The following is a 23766-nucleotide window of genomic DNA, read 5'->3' on the forward strand; positions in this document are numbered from 1 at the left end:
GGTAAAATGACTTAGCATATAGCATAATTATGTTCTAGAACATAGGTATTAAGTGCACATGCGTATTTGGATATTGTCAAGTGTTTGTTTGTCTAGAGGTGCAACCGGTTTCCCTGCTGATCAAGTTTCTTACACTAGCCATCACATTACCTTCGACGAAGTATCAAAGCAAGTGCATCACCTGAGAGATGTTATACTATGGGATATTCAGAGTGGTTTTGGTATGCTCTAATTACATTTTCCTCCTTTAGCTTGTGTAGTAGTAGTTGGTAGGCTAGGTAGTAGTGGTAGTAGGTAGCTAGTAGGTAGGTAAACAAGTACCCATATGGATACTTAAGTAATAATAGCCAAGCTTTTGTCAAGGGCTATATTAACGGGTACTTTGGCACACGAAGTGGCTTAAGTACACTTTGGCATATTTCAATATGCTGTTATGTTTTTATTTCATTGCCTTCCGTTATGATTACCTAATGGTGGCCAAAGACGCCATAGAATTATTACGGAGAATAATAATGAAATTACCTCTTCTTCCTGGCGTTGTCCCGGCATTTTGCCACGGCTCATGGGAGCCTGGGGTCCGCTTAATAACTAATCGCTTGACATGATTTGACGTAGGCACTAGTTTTTACGAAAGCGACTGCCATCTGACCTTCCAACCCAGAGGGGAAACTAAGCCTTATTGGGATTAGTCCGGTTTCCTCACGATGTTTTCCTTCACCGAAAAGCGACTGGCAAATATCAAATGATATTTCGTACATAAGTTCCGAAAAACTCATTGGTACGAGCCGGGGTTTGAACCCGCGACCTTCGGATTGAAAGTCAGATGCTCTTACCGCTAGGCCACCAGCGCTTTCAATAATGAAATTACCTATGCTTAAAAATATATTCGAGCGATTGCGACTACTCGAATGCTTCAAGCAGACGAACTAAATATTGAGTGAAGTACGTACTTACCATCAACCTCTACAATTCAAATTTACTTGCGTTATACTGTGCGACATCCAAACTGCTGAATGGCGTCGGATCGCACAGGATAGGAACGAATGGCGATATCTAGTGTCGTAGGCCAAGATCCACTTCGGGTCGCTGAGCTGAGCGACGTAATTAAGTAGGTATGCTAGGTTTACCTATAAACTTATTTATCTATTTTAGAGATGCAATGTCAATGTTACGACTTGGATGAAACTAGTTTCCTCAATCACTTGATGTTTACAAAACTTTGGTTTATCCGCATCTCAAGTGTAAACAAGAAACGCTTCTGCCTGATGTTACTGGAAGACATTCCCTGCGCGTGGACGTTGTCTCTGTTGTTGAAATCTATCTGGAATTGTCGTCCGAAAGATGCCGTTGCGTCGCAATCTGAGTAAGTACCTAATATAAATTGAATTCTACTCATCTCAATATCTTCATCAAATACTTAGCAGTAAGTATAATAATTAGTAGCAGTGCAGATACTTCGTAGTATGGTACCTAGTGTCGGACCAAAAAAAGTCTGCAGCGGATTTGATAGCCCACGCAGTGCAAGTGTCATTTATACGTCATAATTTCATAGAAGTTTGACGTTTAAAATAACACTTTCACTGCGTGGGCTATCAAATCCGCTGCAGACTATTCTTGGTCTGACTTTACGTACTTATGTATATAAAAATACTAGCGACCCGCCCCGGCTTCGCACGGGTTAACAAATTATATACGTAACGTAAACCTTCCTCAAGAATCACTCTAGATATTGATAGGTGAAAACCTCATTAAAATCCGTTCAGTAATTTTTGAGTTTATCGTGAACATACAAACAAACACACAGACAGACGCGACGGAGGACTTTGTTTTTATATGGTGTAGGTAGTGATGTCTAAAAATATGTAAAATTGGAAAACGTTGGATCTTACCAGGTTGTGTGCCGACCTTCCGCTATCTATTTGTGAAAATATCGCTCTCATTCTGATCGCGTTCATTCCTTAGCAAGATCAAGCAATTGTCTCTACATATGCATGAAATTAAATTTTGTGGTGTGGCTGTACTTTTCAGAGGCACTGTTTGGACCAGCTATGATCAGACTCCTATGGATCACAACAGAACGGCGACACCTTTAGGGGTGCTAGTAGAGGTCATGGAAGGGGATCGTAAATATTTCCGAACCCTGGACTCGGTATGATTTAATTATAATAATTACGATACAAGTGCGAAAAATAGGAAATACGAAACGAGTGGTGATAATTAAAACATGATAGAAGGGAGTGTGTTAATTCGACACGAGTTGCGAATTACCTATTCGCACATGTATATATCATACAACATTTTACAGTACATAATGGCCCTTTAAATTTTCGCACTTAGGCTACGTAGAAATTACATTTACCTATTCTACCTAACAGCACAGGTCATACATACTTATATTTTATACATTTCTTCATTTGATTCCATTTAATGTAATGAAGTACCTAGTATAGATACATAGATCGATTTTCTTTAACTATACATATAATTATGATATAAAACTACCTACATACACAAGAGGCATAGGTAAGTATATAGGTAGGTATATTATCTATGAAAAGGGACCTTATTACGAAGCTCCGATATGAATACAATGCCGCGCAACGCTGTGTGGCGTAAGCGCCATCGACAATAAGTTCCCTTTTTACAGATAATGCCCCATTTAATAAAAACATGTTTTAAAATGTATTTGTAATATGGGCAGCTAGTTGCCTGAATTAAATTTCTAAATAAAAAAAGACTAGGTATCCAGTAGTGTCCGACCGAAACATGTTTTTTTGCCGAAACCGAAACCGACACCGAATGTTCGGCTTTGGCTCTAGTTTCGGCCGAAACCGAAACTTTTGTAGACTTGTTAGAATCGTTGAAAAAATATCATAAAACCGCTTTTACACACATATTATGGGACTGTCAACACCCAATGTCCTTGAAATTTATGTTACTTAAGCAGTTTTTTAAGAAAATTACTAGAGTTAGACCAAGATAATTCTGCAACGACTTTGATAACACACGCAATGCAAGTGTTATTTTAAACGTCAAAACTTCTATGAAATAAGACGTATAAATAACATTTGCACTAGTTGCACTGCGTATGCTATCAAAATCATTGCAGAATTTTCTTGGTGTAACTCTATTCATTCACCAGTCAAGCTAACATGTAGACACAGGGTCAACCAAAAACGCGAGCGCAGCGAGCGCGAAATTTTTTGTTAATAATATCGCAAGGCCGGGTACCGATCTTCACCTGGGCCTAAAAGTCCGAAGTGCCCCAGTGAGGCAAACTTTCATGCGAAGTCAAAGCCGTGCTTCAGGCTTCAAAATAAGTAGTTGAGCACAGACTCCAACCAATGTCCATTGTATTAAAAAGCGAGACCGCAGGCTGAGCATGGCGCAGCGAGGCCAAAGGCTAAGCTGAAGTAGAGGATATGTGGAACACAAACCAATGGTAAATTGAGGTAAAAAGTGAGGCTAAGGTTGAGCATTCGTATGAAAAACTGTACTGGGGGCACTTTTAAGGGTTTTTTTCTTCGTTTTAATCAATAGTCAGCTGTCTGACCTCGCAAAATATGCTTTGCAGCACTAGTTGAGCGTAACCTTTAGCCTCGCTTAAAATTTGTCATTAGAGGTAGATAAGAAAATGACTGAACAAGTGATTGAATAAGAGCGAAAAAGACATCGTTCGACTCGGGCCGAGCGGATACTCGGCCAACGGCTACGTGCGACAGTGCTATCTCATTCACTCCGATACAATTAGACAGCGTGCACGTTATAGGTATTGACAGCCTCTTAAGACTGAGTCGACCGTCCAGTGGCGCCCTCACTAGTGGAATTGTGTTTTATAATAAACCAATTAAATTATGTACCTATACCACCTATACATGAATCAGTATATGTACCTAGATATTAATATTGTTGTCCTACTTATTCCCCAACTTTTGCTCTTTGTCCGAAGTACCATTTCGTAAGTTTCGGCCCGGCCGAAAGGTTCGGCCGTATTTTGGCCGAAACCGAAACTACGGCCGAAACATGATTTTTTGGCCGAAACTGGCCGAAACCGAAACCGAAACCGAACCTTCGGTCGGACACTAGTATCCAGACTAGGTAGTAAATACTTAAGCAGAAACGAAGTATTGACTGAAGCCATTCCTAGAATATATTTGTTAGAGTTAGACCAAGAAAAGTCTGCAGCGATTTTGATAGCCCACGCCAAGGCCTGTTCACTTCCTAAGAAAGTTATGTCCCCAAATAATTGCGCATGTGTGCGCCTGATGCTTCTATGTGTGCGTTGGCCTCCGAGAAAAAGTTGCGAGTAATAAAAATAAAAACATTTTTCTACAGCAACATTGCTCCCAACTCTGATTTAAATTATCACGAATTTTATACATAATTAATCATAAAACGGGACTTAAAACGCTTAAAACTTAATTACACGCGATTAAGTTTTATAATGAACATTTGCTTCCAACTGTCTTTATCAATATTCATAAAATATATGGAGGGTAGGTACGTCTACCCACCATAATAAAAAAATATATTTGTCAATGACTCTGTCCAACTGCTGTGGTTAAAGTTTATAACGAAAATTTTATTTATTAAATCTTTAAATAATAAATACAACGTAGCGGTACAACCACTTAAGACTGTAAGTCTGTACCTACATAGATTACAGCAATGCACATAGAAAACGTGCTAAATGCGGAGCAACGGCTGTTGAAGCAGCCTGAGTGAAATTTATACACCTTTAGTGGGTTCAGAAGGAACCGAGTCATAACGCATCTGGAAAGCGTATTAATTAATACAAGTTAGAAATCTGTGTAAAATGCCGTGTGTAAAGTGTAGTGTATCTGTGTGTAAAGTGTAATAGGTACTATAGGTAGGCATGCCTAATGTTATTTGTATAATACTGAAAACTTTGTAAATGCGCTTTATTAATGTCTATTTTTATTAAGTTGTCAGGGTTTAATTTTCAGTGTATATTTCTATATGTAAAACATAATACAATGTTATAAACATAAATATGCCTTTTATTTAAATCAATAGATAATACCACAAACAAGGGGTATATATTTCGTGATATGAAGATAACAAATATGTTTATCAACATAATTACTATATACCTATAATACCAATACCCGCCAGGCTAAACCGGTTGTCAACTTTAGTTCCATTGGTACACATCGAGGGCGCCAGTAGTATAAACGTATAAACGGTTGGGGACATTTTTTTGTATGGAGTTACCGTTCTTCTCCTAGTGAGTATTATATTCTTTGGCCCACGCAGTGTAAGTGATGTTATTCATACGTCATAATTTCATAGAAGTTCGACGTTCAAAATAACACTTGGACTGCGTGGGCTATCAAAATCTCTGCAGACTTTTCTTGGTCTAACTAGGTACTATACCAGGTTTAAAAATAACCCCAACAATTGTCATAGTCCTGACAAATTATAATATATATAGTGCGTCAAGCAAATCTTGTCAGTAGCAATGTAAAGCAAACTAAAGTAGGGCAACACTCAAAGAGTAGTATTGCGCTAAGAAAAGCAGCAATGTACAATGTACATCGAACCAAAACTTTTTTTTCCGCTGAGCGCGCCTTGTCACGTACGTCAATTCAAATTGTCACTCGCGGATTCTCTATTGAAAATGTTTGAAATTGTTATTAATACGTATGGACGGACAATTTAAAAGCGGTGTGTGATGTTGATAAAAATGATTAACTAATTTGAAGATCTCAAAATAAAATTGTAAGTGGACTATGCCGTTAAACAAGAATGTATGAATAAAATCATTGCTTCAGCAGGTAGATGTCATACTGGATTTTCATATTTTATTAGATTTCTCAGTTGGCACTGTAGGCATTGTAGGCACCTTAGCTTTAATTAAGCACAGTCTTGTTTAATATATTGGTATTTAATGGTGACACAGCAGAAATATCTCTTGAAATAGAATCGATTCAGAATGTAAACATTGTAAACCATTTGTAAACAAACAAGATGATGGCTGTCATTCACGATCCACATTCCACAGATAAAACAAAGATGACACGCGATTTTCGAATTGAAGAAGACAGACAAGTAAAGAAGAGGGAATTTCGATAGCTAAAGTGGAAAATAATCAATAAACCAGGCAGTCGACTAGTTGTGATGGGTTTATTTTGCGAACTGACAAACAACAATATAAACAGTCAAAATAACATTAGAATTTAAATATGGAATTAAAAAAGAACTTAAGACTAGACATAGATAATAGTGTAAACGTATCAAAACCTATTTACATATACACACCCTTAACACGAATTATTCGAACACAGTGTTGCTAACCCGCGATTTTTCAAATTTGCCGCCGTTTGCTACTGACAAGATTTGCTTGACCCAGTTATAAAACCATAGAAGGTTCTTATAGAAGTGATAATTATATGCGTGCCTCCGTGAGGGACAAAACATAGGCAATGCGACACTATGATTGGTCGTTTATTTGTTGCCCACCATAACCCATACTAATTTATGATGGGGAATAAAAAAAATGTGAGACTGTGACAAGGACAAACAATAATAGCGCTTTCGCTGCTACTCCTACTGAAAGATACATAAGACTATTCCGTTCGCTCATTTCCTCACCCATCATGCCTTATCCAGTTAAAATACTAGATTCATTTATAAAACAGAGTCGCAAAGCCGAGTTTATGTCAGAGCTGCTCAAGATCGCCGGTGGTCCCATCGTGTGGGCGGTGTTTAACAAAGCCCAGGCTATTTTCGACGAATACCGCGAGGAACAACTCCAGAATTTACTAGCGAGTGTATCGGTTATTGAAGGACGTGAAATATCGATGCCGATGGACGATAAGGTATGTGTAGACGTTGACATCATCGTTGGCAACATCTGTGGCCTATTTTATAAAGCTACAAGTTACAATTTACAAGCGGAAGTCTCTTTCTAACCCTATGTGTTAGAACGAGACTTCCGCTTGTAAATTGTAACTTGTAGCTTTATAAAATAGGCCACTGTTGTAGAAGCTTGGGTATCGTCTTGGGTCGTCCCATTCGTTTTTCGTCAAGTTCTTAAATTAGTCCTATTCTGCTTTCGTTACTCATTCTACATTGAAAGCCACCGACGATTGTAACGAATGTAGAATGAGTGACGAAAGCAGAATAGGACTAATTTAAGAACTTGACGAAAAGCGAATGGGACGACCCAAGACGATACCGAAGCTTGTTGTGGCGCTTGTGTGTTGAAAGTGGTAAGCCCCCTCCAGACTATGTGCATGAATCGCGGGCGAAGCCGCGAACGCGAGTGTGGAGTCGATTTCGCTGTCTGCGAAAATCGACGGCACACTCGCGTTCGCGGCTTCGCGCCGCGATTCGCGCACGAGTGTGGAGGGGGCTGTATCCAGACAGGACTGATCAAATTAGTCGATTTGATCAGAAATGAAATTGGCTTCAATCTCCAATTTTAGATTTATGGTGATAGTAGAGCCCTCTAAATTGAAAAAATGCCCCAGAACTGGTATCTGCGTCCGCATCTCCTGATTCGATTGGGCAATTGAATCAGATTGGCGAAAAATGTACTAATCTGGATCCAACTTATGGGGTCCCGCATCGCCTTTGATGGCTATAAACTCCTATAGCAGCGCGGCATTTCTTGCCACATCGATCGCACAAAAAACGCGAGTCCGCAGGAGGTGGTAGAGCACGACCAAAACTATCCATGTCACGCTTACAGGAGTCCTTAAGCCCCCTCCAGACTATGCGCGTGAATCGCGGGCGAAGCCGCGAACGCGAGTGTGGAGTCGATTTCGCTGTCTGCGAAAATCGACGCCACACTCGCGTTCGCGGCTTCGCGCCGCGATTCGCGCACGAGTGTGGAGGAGGCTTTAAACCGTAGAGTTGGGCGCCCAGTAGGTATTATTACGTCCGCTATCTAATGGCTCGTCTACACGATGGGCCAACGCAGGCCACACCAAGGGACGCATTTATGCGTTAGAGGGAGCAAGTGATATTGCTATCTCATTCTACCGCATGGCTGCGTCCCTTGGAGTGGCTGGCGTTGGCCCATCATGAAGAGGAGCCATGACCCAGGATTACTTGGCGTGATAGTCTCCCAGGGTCCATGTCCATGCGATGTACGTGACCGAGCCGACGAAGTCTTCTCTGCTTAGACGCTGACAGACACAAAAATAAATGTATATATATTTTGGAATAAAAAATTTCGTTGGTAATCATCATGCGGTGTTTATAAACGATTTCTCTCAGTATTTAGTAGTTAGTATTTTTTAGGGTTCCGTATACCCAAAGGGTAGAAACGGGACCCTTATACTAAGACTCCACTCTCCGTCTGTCCGTCTCTCTATCTGTCTGAACCGTGATAACAGATGATGTATTTCTATTCCCGCTATAAGAACAAATACTAAAAACAGAATAAAATAGTGCGTTTTTTGCGTAATGGTACGGAACCCTTCGTGGGCAAGTCCGACTCACACTATACACCGTGTTTTTTTTGATTTCCGTTAATTTCAAGGGTGCATTCCTGAGCTTAAATTAAGTAACTTTCTCAAAGAAACCGATATTCTAATTAACTCCATTTCGGAGATAATCAATAATTTATTTTTTTCCTATAAGGCCTCTACAAGCGTGTACACTTGCCTTAGGGCCGGTTTACATATTGATTAGTGTTTAGAATGAGTTCATACATTTGCTACTAAACTTAAGTTCAATCTCGGTCGATCGATGTTCGAAATGACATTGATATGTCACAGATTTCAATTGTTTGGTTGAGTTAAATGTAATGCTCGTGTTACAATTACGCTATATGCTACATTTAATTACTTTTTAACGTTAGTTATTTAAAAAAAAAAGCAAAAAAAAATTTTTTTTTTGAAAATTAATTATGCCATTTAGTTCTCTTAAACGTACTTAACCATACCCCGAAGTTAACGGAAATAAAAAAAAACACGTTGTATATAGTTTTTTAGCATTAGTAAAAAGGTAAACAATCTCGATGTGTCTTTTAATTGAAAAACACGTTTTAAAAATATGTAACAATTATGAATCTAATACGATCATGTATATATATTCTTCTGCTTTCATAAGTAAGTAATAGTTTTGATTTTTAAAAAGCGTTTTTCAATTAAAAGACGTGTCAAGATCGCTTACCTTCCTGCAAGTTCTTTTTAATGATAAAAAAAACGAACTACAGGCCGGTTTTTACCAGTAGGTATGATGTTTACATCTAGCTTTTGCCGCAATATCTACTTATTACACTGCGCAAAAGTTTTGATCAGTGGTCTGTGAGTAGATGTAAAGTGATTGTAGTTTTCTGCTCTGAAAACAAGATAATATTTCTTACAGGTCAAGAAAGATTCACGTCGTAAACCTTCTGTGAGCGAAGCAGCTGGAGATGCTGGGGTTACTTTTCCGGCTCCGAAAGACCCACAGCGGGAGGTACTGTGATGGCTCCTCTACACGATGGGCCAACGCCGGCTACTCCAAGGGACGCATTTATGCGTTAGAGGGAGCAAGTGATATTGCTGTCTCATTCTACCGCATGGCTGCGTCCCATGGAGTGGCCGGCGTTGGCCCATCATGTAGAGGAGCCATTATAAAACAAAGTCCCCCGCCGCGTCTGCCTGTTTGTGTGTTTGTATGTTCACGATAGACTCAAAAACTATTAAACGGATTTTCATTCGGTTTTCGCCTATCAATGGAGGGATTCTTGGGGTAGGTTTAGGTGTATAATTTGTAAATCCGTGCGAAGCGAAGTGTAAGGGTCGGTAGTTTACAAATATAATAAGTAGCCATCATCATGTACTACATAGTTATAAATGTAAGCATTCTTTAACTAATTGATTGTTGATTGTTTTGGCAGCTGGAGATATGTTTGGCTCAATGGACATCTATCATCAGGTCTGTGAAAGACAGCCAAAGACTTGAGGAAGTGGAGTTAACCTTCAGCGATGGGACGAAGAAGAGGATATGGAAAATTAACAGACCTAAACCAGAAGTCACAGAGACTGTGGATTATGTACGTAAATACATCTACAGATAGCTATTATCAAACGTATTTAAGGGGCAAAATCTATCAAGCGAACTTAATCTAATCGTGGTAGTTTAAGTTCCGAATTAACGAAATTAGAATTACTTTTACATGTGAAGATACGCGATAGAAATGGGACTCGGTAAATGGGGCTTGGTTTTGAAAAAAATGACACGCAAGTAACGTAGGTATCTAAACTCTAAAGCAGGTAGGTAGGCCGCCGGAAGACGCTGGATGCGGGTCGCTTCCAACCGGTACGAATGGAGGTCCAAGGGGGAGGCCTATGTTCAGCAGTGGACGTCTTAGGCCCCCCCCACATCTAGCGTCTTTCGAGCGTCGGCGTCTGTCGGCGTCTGGTCAGCGCTATGGAAAATGACGTCGCTGCGCAGTTGCGTCGACGTTGCGTCGACGTTGTGTCGAGTAGCGGCCATACAATTGTAGACGCCGACGCTCGAAAGACGCCAGATGTCCCCCCGGGCCCTTATGGCTGAGATGATGATGATGAACGTAGGTATCTATATGATTATGATCCGTCTAAACTAAATCAATGCTTAAAGCGCGTCCAGATTTGCATTAAGGGAAACTAAAGCCCTATCTCCGGCGATACATTATCAGTATTAATATACCTATTAATAACTTATTGCTAATATATATTAAGTTTTCTGGTACCTACGTGCGCATGTTGTATACCTAGTCGCTAATTTACAGCTTCAGTTACTACCGCAAGCGATAGCCAAGCGAATATTGAATTTTTTGCCTCGAGCGGACCTGGCGGACTGTGCGCGGGTCAACAGATACTGGGCGTATCTCGTCGAAGAACTCAAGTCCGAGATTGCCGCACGTCTCAAAATTGATATGGATATTGCGAAGCTGACGGTAAGACTTTGAATAGCATTTATTTGTGTAGGCAAGTTCTATTCATTAAAATTGCCAAGATGCTTTACGAGGGCTACATTTACGAACGAATACGCAATACGAACAGTAATTTAAATTGTATTTTTCTTAACACTGATTTAAACTTTCACGATTATTAAACATTATCAAACTGCACAACGGGACTTAATCGCGTATTTAAGAGAAGACCCTTCTCCGAGACCACGGGGACAACACCGTCCTCAAAACGTCGGAGGTAAATCTTAAAACTAATACGCGATTAAGTCCCGTTGTGCAGTTTGATAATGTATTTTTCTTATTTACTCGTAATGCATGTTAGTTATAAGATGTACCTACCTACCTAATAATGTTTTGAAAAACGTTTTTGCCAGTCCCATATTGGGATACCCTCCTCCAATTCTTCCAAAAATCTTCTCGAGGCAGAGGTGTAGGGTGGGAGCCGGTGCGGTGTAGCTTTATTTGACGTTCATAAGCGCATTGTGATTAATTCGCTGTATTTTTTTAACTATGGCATCTGAAACTAAATAAACTAATTACAGGCATATATATATGTACCTAATATACCTTATGTTATTGTGAGTAGGTACAAAGTTTTACAGCAATCTAGCAAGGATTTTTATGAGAGCGTAAAACTACGTTTGTATGGATAACTGAGCTTGCTGCGGACTCTTTACTTTGGAAGGCCATGAGTACTTACATGGTTATTCGAGGCCTAACTGAACCCTTAATTTAGCTATACCCTTCATTTCAGGAAATAATGCTCCGTCATGACACAATCAACCAGAGTATGGACTCGTATGACACCGTGACTACCAGCAGTACTCTCGCGTCCCGGGAGTGTATAAAACGGCAGAATTATTCCAAGCAGCCCAGCCAAAAGTCTGGGGCTACAAATTTATTAAAATGCGTTTTGCGTGATACAAAAATTGTAAGTGTATTTCTTTATTGTAAGTGGCAAAACACGCTCATATGTTGAGCACATTAGTAGGTATTTATATGGTCATACCTACTTTATTTCGCCGACTGATACAGAAATTGTTGTTTTCAAGCAAAAGTTGGACATTGGACGCCTTTCAGCTGATATGATGAATGACCCATGTTTATCTATGACTAATTATGTAAAGATACTAATTAAAAGTAAATACACTCTGGTAAGCCTATAATTTTGGAGGATCGATCTCCTATAAGCCCACTCACACTCATAACTCGCAGGCGCTCTCGAATCCACACACTCGCGTTCGCGGCTTCGATTCGCGCACGAGTGTGTGGAACAGGCTATACAAATTTTGATATTCTCACTTTTTTCTACTGACAAAAGCTCCTAAAAACAGCGTGTCTTCCAAAATGTATCGCATAGTCGTTGTTCGGTCACATATTGATAAAAAGAAGATTACCTATCTTTGTATATTGAATATTTTGGATTGTTACTCCCTAAATCGTACCTATACTTATGTCACTGTTGAAATTACTTCAGAAGCTGCCACCAATTCGTAATCTGGCCGAGCTCTCGGAGAGGCTAGACCGCCGGGGCGCGGCCGACGATAGTTTGGTGGATTGGTGCAAGGCTGTACTCGTACAATACAATCCCGCAAAGCATGGAGTCAATCTACCCCCCATAAAAAGACAAGTATTATTTTATAAGCTCTTTTGATATTACAGATACTACATTCGATTACAATATTTTTTTACTCCTTGCTCCAGAATATGGATTTCCAAGAACAATAGGTAGCCCAATGGTATTTTAATTATGTATACCGGGTGTGGCCTGTAACATGAGCAAATAATCAGAACATAGATTGTACTCCTCAAACGGTGACACTTTTGTTCAACAACTTTAAAAAAATATGAAGTATTTAGACTTCCTAGTTTTCATACAAAATAAATATTATCTACAATGGACGCCATCGCCACGCCATATCATTGTGATTGACGTTCATAACAAAATTCGCAATACATTGCATCTTTGAATAACCTTTAAAGTGTTTTAAAAATCAAAGTACAAGTTATTTTCAAAAGTCGCTGAGGAAATGTTGATCAGTATGAGGAGTACAGCCTTACAGTTAAATTTTTTGCTCATATTACAGGCCACACCCGGTATATACCTAAAGTAATATCATTGGCATATTAAATCTATTAAGAACGGGTCACTCACGTATTTCAAGTCGAAAAATTCTCGACATGTTTCACTCCGTAGCGAGGAGTGTCATCAGGAGCTTGCGTTGACGGTGACGGACCGGCGCAGACTGCGGGCCGCAGCCCTCCGCGTCCCATTATAACTCTATTATGGATTGTAGTAAGAGTAGCCTTGAGAAGGGAGGAGAATGAGACAGACCAAAGTCACACCTATGGCGCTTAGAACACCAGGGCTATAACCGCGAAAATCGAAGTTCGCAAATTGCGGGCATTTTTCTCTTTCATTCTTATTACGCCTTCATTGGAGTAAAAGAGAAAGATTCTCGCAATTTGCGAATTTCGGTTTTCACAGTTAAGTATGCCCCCGGATGCGATTCGCCCGTCGTCGCGTCGCTCCGATGTTTAAGCGAGTCAACGTTATGCACGTATTATAGCGACATCCCGCTCGCACATCAGAACGACATGTGAATCATGTCCAGTGCGCTAATTAAGCGCCTCTATTCCTCTTGCAGTTTCCGTCAATGGATAATGGTATCATGGACTTTGCCGGCATCAGTTTCCCGTGTCCTTTGATGAGTATGAGCTTGAATCTGCCACTCAAACCGCCGCTATTCAAGGATCCCACCGTTACGTACGTAATTTATATCTACGTATGGTGCGGTTTTTTAATCGTACATGGTATTATACATACCTACATACTTTTTTCTAAAGTATCTGAACTTTATAATAATATTTCAGATCCTCGTACGAGAAAAATAAAACTTCGAACATCACTGCTTCAAAAGTCAGATTTTCAGAGCTGTACAAAAAGGGCTGCAAACGTTATAACCTTTGGAGCCGAGACTTTTCGAGTCTCTATACCGCTTCGAAAATTGCTAGTTATAAATCCCCAGTTTAAATAGACAATAAATTGATTCTTCTAGCTACTGCCCAGTTTGTCTTTTTTTTATTGTTTTACAATGATTTATTATCTCATATAGGGGGCATGTATGAAAGCTAGGAGGCAGCACAGAAGCCCCCTTTTTTGGCGCAAAGTGTAAATGTCAAGTTTAAGCTTCCAATGTAGCCCACAAGATGGCAGAACTTATATGCAATAGGCGGTTTGTTAACAAGGGTCCACCGGGAAACGCGAAAATTGAATTATCTGCCTCTTTATCGCTCGAATATAATGCAAGAGTGATAGAGAGGTTACATAACGAAATTGCGATTTTCTTGTTTCGTGGAAGACCCCCAGATTGTGATGGATTGTGGTAGTAGCGCCCCCTACGCAGAGTTTCGCGTAATATTCTCTATTCATATTCGAGTCAATTTTCGACTTCGCGCGTAGTAAGTCGCGTGCTTCACGCAACATGTAGAGGGTGCTTTAGCAAACTTTAGCGTCTAGCAATCTCCAAAAACGAAACCATAAACCAGCAGGAGAGAGGAAAAAGAAAACAACTGTCATGACAGTGGTTCTACAAGGCCCCTACGTTTATTGTTCTATTTGACGGCGCAGCAACTAGTATCATTTCTCTCTCCTCGCTCTTTTAAAATGCCATTTGTCAAAAAAGGACAACCATACTGCTGACAAGGTGAACTTCAAATCAAGTGTTGCCTTTTTTGATGCATCCAGGCTGTGAATGTGTGCGTATAAGCGTGTATGTGTGTTCTTTTAGGGATGTGAAAAGTCGATTTTAATCATGTTATATATCGATAAACGCTACACAGCGGAACGAAATAGCTATTAATTGAAGCTTCAATATCTTCGTTAAACATATACATAATTGAAATGCTAATGAATTATTTTTCTATAATTATTATATTAGAATATAATAAAATATTTCAATTATTGCGGAACACATATCTTAGTAGGTATTTATGTATTTTAATTAAATATCTGAACTTTCCCTTGGTTCCCTGCTGGGGCGTGACGATAAAATTGTGATCTGATAACCACAATAAAGAATAAAAGCGTTTTTGTTCATTTTAGATATCGTCAAACCTTTGAAGCAAAATTAAAATTGTAAGAAATGTCGATAGTTTATCGATATGACTTTATCGACATGGCTACAGCAAGGTGGTGTTAAATTGTTAATCGTACACTAAACAAAAGTGGCAACAGTGACAGCTCGCTGAGACACCGTCTATATATATATTATGTCTATGTGGTTCTAAAACGTCAATGTCAAAACATTTCTGGAAAGGGGAAAAATAAAATAATAAAATTGGTACTTTCTCGAGTGTAAGAAAATTGCGTAAATAGTTTTTTAATCTTTGTTGAGCGTATAATGATAATTATCTTTTAGAACTTCAAAAATGAGTAAGCAAAAGCATATGTATTCTACCGCAAACCTTAGTGACAAAGAATTAAAAGAACAAGGAAACAGACTTTTTAGTTTGCGTCGTTACGAAGATGCTATGAATTGTTATACGAAGGCTATAGTAAGTAAAACAAGTTGTATTTTTCACATAAAAGCTTCCCAGGTCCTAACGATTCACCACAATTTACTACATACTATTTCCAAAGATACCAGTGCTTACCTAAGCAATTCAAGATGATGATTTGAAATTCATATTAAATTTAGCAAATCAATTTTCTTGGTTCACTCTTTCTATTGATATATCTTTGTTGGAATTGATAAATAATTGATTAAAGTTAGCATTTAAAGTTGGTTATAAAAACATAAATTAGGGTTCAAACTTTTTCTAATTTTTTTGTATACATTAAGCCGTGTTTTTTGCCAGCATACTATGCTATAAAATTTAATTTGACTACTATTTTGTAAGAATAAAAGCATGTATGAAAAAATATACGTCCTAGTTGAAAATGTTACAGTTTCTGTATGTTTTAGTCAGTCCTGGACTTTAAAGCTTTGATCTGATCAAACATCTGAAATACATTATCCCTGGTAAAAAATAGAAATCCCAACTTCTAGAGTTCCAAAATTGCCAGCCAAAAAACAACCTTGAAGTTAAAAATTAAAAAAAAATATTCTTAAAATTTAAAAATTAGAGTAGAATTTTGGTTACGCAGATTCATTTTCACATCAATAGGAACTTTCTTTGGTTTATTGCATTTCCTTCACCAAACAGTTGTAATCATGACAAAATCTCCATTATAGATAAAGAATCCATCAGTTGCCACATACTTCACCAACCGAGCACTATGCCACCTCAAGGTGAAGCGCTGGGAAGCCACTTGCCAAGACTGCCGCCGCGCACTTGACATTGACTCTAACCAGGTCAAGGGACACTTCTTTTTGGGACAAGCTCTGGTGGAGCTTGAGTTCTATGATGAAGCTATCAAACATCTTCATAGAGGTAAATATATATACAGATGTAAGTAGTGCATAATCGTTTTCCATTGTACTTTCTCGGAAACGTTCGTATTTGTCATACTACTTCAGTCAACCTCAGTACTTTTTTGCCAAGCCTGACTGAAATAGCAAGACTCGTTTGTATGTTCACGTGAAAATACAATGAATTAAACTACTGGATCTAGCCAAAAATATCCTATAAGAACTAAAGTTACCATGTCACTGTGCTCGATTATAACCTTTATGTGTTAAAGGGGACAAACAGCCTCCTAGCCTAGTTACTAGTGACCCTGCCTTTGAAGCAGGAGGTCCCAGGTTCAAATCCTGCTAAGGGCATTTGTTTATGAGAATTATGAGTTATGGATGTTTTCTATGAAAAGTATTTTTCCATATCTATTTGTTATATTTATTATTGTGCTAGTTACACAAGCCTTGTTGAACTTACTGTGATATTTATTTATATTAGCATGGAATAGCCATGACCAGTGTATTCCCTCCCATGAGGTGGGTATAAATGGGAATGATTTACATGAAGCTCCTATTCCCATCTGTGCCTGGTAGGGAAAAATAGGAAAACACCCTGTGACCAACTCAAACTCAAAACACAAACATCTTAAGCTAAATAAGTTCTAATTTCAAACAAAATTGTAACTACTTTTCAGCCAATGACCTTGCCAGAGAGCAAAAACTAAACTTTGGTGATGACATCGCTGCACAGCTCCGTATTGCCAGGAAAAAGAGATGGAATGTTCAGGAAGAGAAGAGGATCACACAGGAAATTGAACTTCAGACATATCTGAATAGGTAAGAATAAATTTTTAAAACCTTTACCCAAACGGGATCCATACCTCAAGGAAGGACAAAAATCAACAAAACGACAACAGTAAAAAACATATTTTAATTGAATCTACGAATAAAAATAAAAATTGGAACTAAATAATTTGTAAGAGTTATGGAAATAAAGAGGCTATAATAATAAGAATAAATTAAAGGCAGTTTTGAATGAGTCATGGTTAGTTTCACTAGACTTAAATATATCGACCATGATATGAATAAAAGGTAATCAATCACGGTTCATATCGCTGTCAATATAAGTCTAACAAATTAAAGCCTTCTAAAATCTGTTCACGATCCTATGTCACTGATGTGGGACTGCAAAACACCATCCTCATCAAGATAATAATATTTTTTTATACTCGGCAAAGTTACTCATGAATAAACAACCTCCTAAGGCCATGCAAATGACAAAACAAAAATTTGTTAGTCAAGTTTGAATCTTATAAGGTAGGAAATAGAGTTGATTTTGTTTTGTTTGAAAATTAAACGAATTAAGCAACTTTCTTCCATTTGAATATGATCTAAATTTCATCAAACTAATTAAGTGCTGTACTTTTAACTGTGCTAAACGTATATGCTAAACTGTGGGCTTAGCACAGTAGCGCCGCGAGATGGACTAAGTACCCGTCTTTTTCTGTGTTAATTAGAGAGGGAGCGGCGCTCCTGTTCAAAGCCTACTGGAACGTAGTAGGGAACTTCATCTAATGTGAAGACCCCTTTAGGTGCTCTTGGTGATTCAATAGTACATGTCTAACCCCCTTATTTATAAAACTTCACGGGTCTGATTTAGTTAAATTTATACTTTACAAATACATAATAAGTCAAAATGACAGAGAGAAGACATTCGGCGCGATTCGGGAAATGAAATTAGAGATTAACTAGATGTAATAATGTAATAATGTAATAATCCTTTATTTCAGACAGTAGATTGCATTATTTTCTACAGTTCTTGCGTTTTTTTTCTGTCTGTGTGCCATTTATTGGCAAAAGGCCTCCTCTAACCTTCCTTCCTTGAGTTGGACTGTTGGACTTTTAGGTTGGAAGGTAGGATTAACTAGATACGATATAGTAAAGATATGTGACGTCCCACGGGTAAAGGTACCTTATGGCGGTTAGCGCTTACGCTATTATTAACGCCGCTCCAATATTATTGCGGCGCTATGCGACGTAAGCGCCGGCCGCCATAGGATACCTTTTGCAGTGGAACGTCACATATCTTTACTATTTCATATCTAGTGAGTGTCTAATTCATTTCCCGAATCGAGCCGTTTTTATTAGCTAATTGAGGTTGGTAGCGCGTTTATGAATAAGGGCGTAAGAATTCACCTTTTAACACTTCTAGATTGAATTACCTCGGTAATCTTATTAGCTTATTACGTTTCCCGCCCACGGTTTTACGCAAAAAGACATCACTCGTACACTAAGTGCAGTAATACCTAACCTTTGACATTTCCCGCCCACTTGCAGGTTAATAAGTGAAGACATGCAGCGTAGAGTGGAAGCCTTAAAACTAGAGAACAATAGCGAAGAGGATGTTAATTTAAAAACGGCGAATATAGAAGAAGAATGTGTAAGTTATTCCAGTTCTCTGAAACTTTAACCTTTTCGACGCCAATGACCGATATATCCGCACCGCAGGTTCAACGCCGAAGACTGATTAATCGGTCACAGACCACAGAGCAGCATAGACCTACGTGCATACGCATAAAGTTCAATTTCAGTTTTGACACTTCGGTGACAGTTTTTGTGTTTGACACGGCGTCGAAAAGGTTAAGAGTCTATCAACGTACACACTAGCGCCACTGGTGAAAAAGCGCTGGTGGCCTAGCGGTGAGAGCGTGCGACTTGCAATCTGGAGGTCGCGGGTTCAAACCCCGGCTCGTACCAATGAGTTTTTCTGAACTTATATACGAAATATCATTTGATATTTACTAGTCGCTTTTCGGTGAAGGAAAACATCGTGAGGAAACCGGACTAATCCCAATAAGGCCTAGTTTACCCTCTGGGTTGGAAGGTCTGATGGCAGTCGCTTTCGTAAAAACTAGTGCCTACGTCAAATCATGGGATTAGTTGTCAAGCGGACCCCAGGCTCTCATGAGCCGTGGCGAAATGCCGGGATAACGCGAGGAAGAAGAAGACTAGCGCCACTGGTAAATAATCGCGATTAAATTTAACGAAAGATATTGGAAAAAGGGGGCCGCTACGTACTGTATTTTGTATTTAAGTTTTTATGTTGCTGGATTCGTTGATCTATGAATTCAAAACAAAAACGGCCGTTTTAACTTTGGATGCATAGAATCTAGCAATATATAACACACAGTAATTTACCCACGACAGTAAATGCTCAGGTAATTTAAATATGATTCTACTTATAAAACTCATTTTTTGTTTCAGAATAATTACACCAGCGAGCTAAATAATTTATTTGCCAAAGTAGATGATAGGAGAAGGGTAAGGGTTAAAACCAATCTTATATAAAAAGAGAACTCCTATGTTATCTTTTCCACTTCTTTAGCTTCACTGCATATATTTCTATATGGCTTCAAATCTTGTAACCTGACTTAGAACCACTTCCCAAAATGTGATTCAGTTGTAGGGTTCTTCCGTAATAGGGGGTATTGCAATGCTCTGCCGCCAGAGTGCAGCACTAATTTGTTTAGTAAACCATAGAGTTTTCACCATGATATTCATGCATCAAGGCGGTTTGTTTACAGGTGGCCTACCGAGAAAACGCGAAAATCGAAATTTCTTTATCTGCCTCTCTATTGATCGAATAAGCAAGAGTGAGGCTGAAACCGAACTTTTGATTGTCGTGTTTCATGGTAGGCCATGTGATTGGCCTAGTGACGCCATCTACGCAGAGTTTTGCGTAATATTCCCTATTCCGATTCATCATCATCATCATCATCACCTCCCCCAAAGAGTGCCACAATGACCGGTCTTGCGCCACCCGCCTCCAGCGGACTCCCGCGACCTTCACCAGGTCATCAGTCCACCTTGTGGGGGGTCTACCCACGCTGCGCCTTCCGGTACGTGGTCGCCACTTTTTCATTTAGGCTCATGAGATAGGTCTCGAGAATAACTTGATAAATAGACCTGCCAATGAGAAGAAATACAGTGAGCAGTAAAAGTGTGTCACACAACAATTTTTTGGCAGCTAATTGTTTTGTTTTAGAAACGTGACGTTCCGGATTACCTATGTGGGAAGATAAGCTTCGAAATACTAAACGACCCGGTGATCACGCCGAGCGGCATCACGTACGAGAGGAAAGACATTGAAGAACATCTCGAGGTATGTTTAAACAAAACTTACAAGATTTAATAGCTACTTTATACAACTATTAAAACTGTTAGAACACCATTTGACTTTGATCGTTATTCTTTCACTGATATTTGTGTTGTGAAGCGCTGGTGGCCTAGCGGTAAGAGCGTGCGACTTTCAATCCGGCGGTCGCGGGTTCAAACCCCGGCTCGTACCAATGAGTTTTTCGGAACTCGAAATATCATTTGATATTTGTCAGTCGCTTTTCGGTGAAGGAAAACATCGTGAGGAAACCGGACTAATCCCAATAAGGCCTAGTTTACCCTCTGGGTTGAAAGGTCAGATGGCAGTCGCTTTCGTAAAAACTAGTGCCTACGTCAATTCATGGGATTAGTTGTCAAGCGGACCCCAGGCTCCCATGAGCCGTGGCAAAATGCTGGGATAACGCGAGGAAGAAGAAGATATGTGTGGTGAAAGAATAACAAATTATTATTAAATATTAATGCCATCTACTCGAGAGTAGGCTGAAAGTTATGGCGCCATCGCTCGAAAAGATTGCACCATACCTTTGGCCTAGTGTCTCGCCTAAGTTACGGTAGATAGATAATATTTACCGACGCCGCTCAAAAAGTAGGTACTTTGACATAAATACGTTATAAATTTTTCAAATTTTAACCTCTAACCGCCCAGGGGCCTATAAAAAGGACTCCTGTTCCATTCTAATTTGAATCTTTATTTTGACAAATCACTATTGGATTTGTATTGGCATGTTTTATGTCTGGGCGGCTAGAGGATATAATGCGCCGTGATTTTTTTGTTGTTGTATATATATTAGATTTGTAGCTGTTATTGTATACCAACCTGATTTTTTGCATGCTATCACTGTTATTCAACTTCAAACTACTATTTCAGCGCGTCGGCCATTTCGATCCAGTGACGCGCGTGAAGCTAACATCAGATCAGCTCATCCCTAACTTCACGATGAAGGAGGTTGTCGACTCCTTCCTTCAGGAGAACGAGTGGGCGCTCGACTATTAACTGGTTCAAGTTTATGAAGATTATGTATGGGTAATAGGGAATGCAAATTGGTTATTTTTTGTATGGAAATAACCGCGGTTTCGGTTAATAACCGATTATTTCCATACAAAAAATAACCGAAAATAACCGATTTGCATTCCCTAATGGGTAATTAAGTTTAAATTGTCATGTTATACTATAAATCTGGTTCATGGTCCGAGTCCGTGGGACTACCCTTGTAAGAAAGCAGTCTCATTGTTTGTATAAGATGCGTCAAGATTGCCAACTAGGAATGCAATAACCGGCCAAACTTCATAACCGATTTCGGTTACGGTTATGCCCGAAAAATAACCGAATATCGGTTATAATCGGTTACAGTTATTTTCGACGAAAAATTATAAATTTACAATGAAGTAATTAAAAAAATACAAAAATCTTTATTTTAGTACCTACAGTACCTATTAGGGAATGTGAGTAAGTCTTCGTTTTTTAATAAAACACACCAAGTACAGTAGAAGTTAAATATGACCTTGGACGTGATACAATATTTAATAAAAATATTTAATAAATAAGAGAAGTAAATTTGGTATATTCTAGTTATTAAAGTCCACGAATGACAAAAATTATAGTCACATGCGTCACAGCCAAAAAAGGCAGGATTTTGTAGTCATAAGATGATAAACACATACAATTTAAGTCATAAATAAATAGCCGAAAATAACCGTAACGGGTTATTCGAGTTTGCAATATTCGGTTATGAAATTTTGTCAAAATATTCGGTTATAACCGAATATTTCGGTTACGGTTATAACCGATTTGCATTCCCTATGCCAACGGCCAAAAGAGATGGGCCGAATATGGTTTTTCGACCCCACTAGGTGGGTTCACTATTCGTCATCGCTTTTCGCTACATACGGTTTTCTCCGTGTTATCGGCTACGCTCGTAGCCGGTAGCTCGCGCTCGCACTGAATATGTTAAGAGAGACGCCACTGTATACAGGGTGATTCATGAGACGTGAGCAGGACTAATCCTGCACACTCAGTAACTGATAATTGATCGATCACCGTCGTATGTAGGTGAAACAACCACACTTTTTCTTATGTTTCAACATTTTGGTGAGGGCAAATTTAATTCTCTACAATCATGGTCACCCTACAAGACCTAATTAATAAACATAAAACCTCTTACACGAAGAAAATAAAATGTGAAACCTGAGTGAGATACGAGTTTTTAAAAGTAAGCAGACCGTGATGACAGTGATGACATTCAATTTGACACAGAATATCGGTAGTTTAGTATTCTAATGTTAGGGTGACCATCTATGTCGTAAATAAATTAATAACTTTTTTTTTCAACACGACTAGAAAATTAACGTTAACCTCACTAATACTGGTAGGAAACAGTTGCTTATAATTTACGAAATGCACAGTGTTAGTCCTGCTCACGTCTCCTGAATCACCCTGTATACTGATACATATAAGTATGTTTATTTTTTCACATTTACTTATGTATCTTTTTACTTATTTTAAAACCGTTGGGTGCATCGGCTACTGTAAAGAAATAATCTATCTATTGTAAAGTAGCCTATTATAGTTATCTTTCTAGTACTCTTACACTTTCTATGCAAATTGAATTATAAATGTTATTTTAAATATTAAAAACATCCGAGTGTATAAATAAATGTAAATATTGTATTGATTTGTAATATTTTAAGGACCATAAATATAAATCCAAACTGCACAGTGTGTACCTTAATTTGTTAACCGAATAAAATGTATCCCCCCTTCCCCATTCAGTTAACTTTTTTAACAGTATGAATAAAATCGAATGTGTATTTTTTACACCACTAAAAGTATGCTTATTGGAACAGCTTAATAATTAACAAATACATAATTACTTATATAAGAATCTTGGCAATCTAGGATAAATCAATCACTTTTTTTATGATCTAATTCTCCAAAAAAATGCGTGCCAATGTTTGCATTTTTTGGTCCATTGTGTGTTTACTCCATAGACTAGGAATCCTCTAGACCGAGTTTAGAGCAATTATTTCATGCAACCGATGATGCCAAAAATGCGGGGGTGCGCGGGACGAGGTGAGCGAAGTCCCGTGCCGTGATTGGTCCGTTCAAAGACACGGACGTCACACAAAGACACTTTCGACTCGAACATGGAGTAAAACTACCGTATGCGTGGCAGAGGGGGTAGCGCGACTATGCTCAGTCTGGAGGATGTTTTGTCTGTGGTTTACCCTAAATGTTGCCAAGTTTTTATTATTATTATTGTTTCTCCTTTTTGG

General features: G+C 38.8%; 2 protein-coding genes across 2 annotated transcripts; both read left to right on the forward strand.

The window, feature by feature from the left end:
- Nucleotides 1-108: 108 nt before the first annotated feature.
- Nucleotides 109-13985, forward strand: LOC134667439 (uncharacterized). The gene is made up of 11 exons (XM_063524850.1): nt 109-221; nt 1153-1363; nt 2029-2149; nt 6663-6842; nt 9343-9435; nt 9860-10015; nt 10736-10903; nt 11673-11849; nt 12396-12548; nt 13567-13685; nt 13793-13985. The coding sequence occupies exons 2-11, from the start codon at nt 1155-1157 to the stop codon at nt 13950-13952; spliced, it is 1536 nt and encodes a 511-aa protein (XP_063380920.1). The 5' UTR covers nt 109-221; nt 1153-1154; the 3' UTR covers nt 13953-13985.
- A 1077-nt stretch (nt 13986-15062) lies between these two features.
- LOC134667440 (E3 ubiquitin-protein ligase CHIP) lies at nt 15063-23207 on the forward strand. The gene is made up of 7 exons (XM_063524851.1): nt 15063-15475; nt 16156-16354; nt 17013-17154; nt 18655-18757; nt 19582-19638; nt 20363-20479; nt 21362-23207. The coding sequence occupies exons 1-7, from the start codon at nt 15350-15352 to the stop codon at nt 21485-21487; spliced, it is 870 nt and encodes a 289-aa protein (XP_063380921.1). The 5' UTR covers nt 15063-15349; the 3' UTR covers nt 21488-23207.
- Nucleotides 23208-23766: the final 559 nt, after the last annotated feature.

Source organism: Cydia fagiglandana, chromosome 9 (assembly GCF_963556715.1).
Source record: "Cydia fagiglandana chromosome 9, ilCydFagi1.1, whole genome shotgun sequence".
Classification (NCBI taxonomy): domain Eukaryota; kingdom Metazoa; phylum Arthropoda; class Insecta; order Lepidoptera; family Tortricidae; genus Cydia; species Cydia fagiglandana.

Excerpts from the sequence above, each read along its gene's own strand:
- LOC134667439 (XM_063524850.1), top strand. The coding sequence starts at position 1,155 with ATGCAATGTCAATGTTACGACTTGGATGAAACTAGTTTCCTCAATCAC. Across the intron at positions 9,436-9,859 it reads CGAAAGACCCACAGCGGGAG|CTGGAGATATGTTTGGCTCA; the intron begins GTACTGTGATGG and ends TTGTTTTGGCAG. Across the intron at positions 12,549-13,566 it reads TACCCCCCATAAAAAGACAA|TTTCCGTCAATGGATAATGG; the intron begins GTATTATTTTAT and ends TTCCTCTTGCAG.
- LOC134667440 (XM_063524851.1), top strand. The coding sequence starts at position 15,350 with ATGAGTAAGCAAAAGCATATGTATTCTACCGCAAACCTTAGTGACAAA. Across the intron at positions 19,639-20,362 it reads AAGTAGATGATAGGAGAAGG|AAACGTGACGTTCCGGATTA; the intron begins GTAAGGGTTAAA and ends GTTTTGTTTTAG. Across the intron at positions 20,480-21,361 it reads ACATTGAAGAACATCTCGAG|CGCGTCGGCCATTTCGATCC; the intron begins GTATGTTTAAAC and ends CTACTATTTCAG.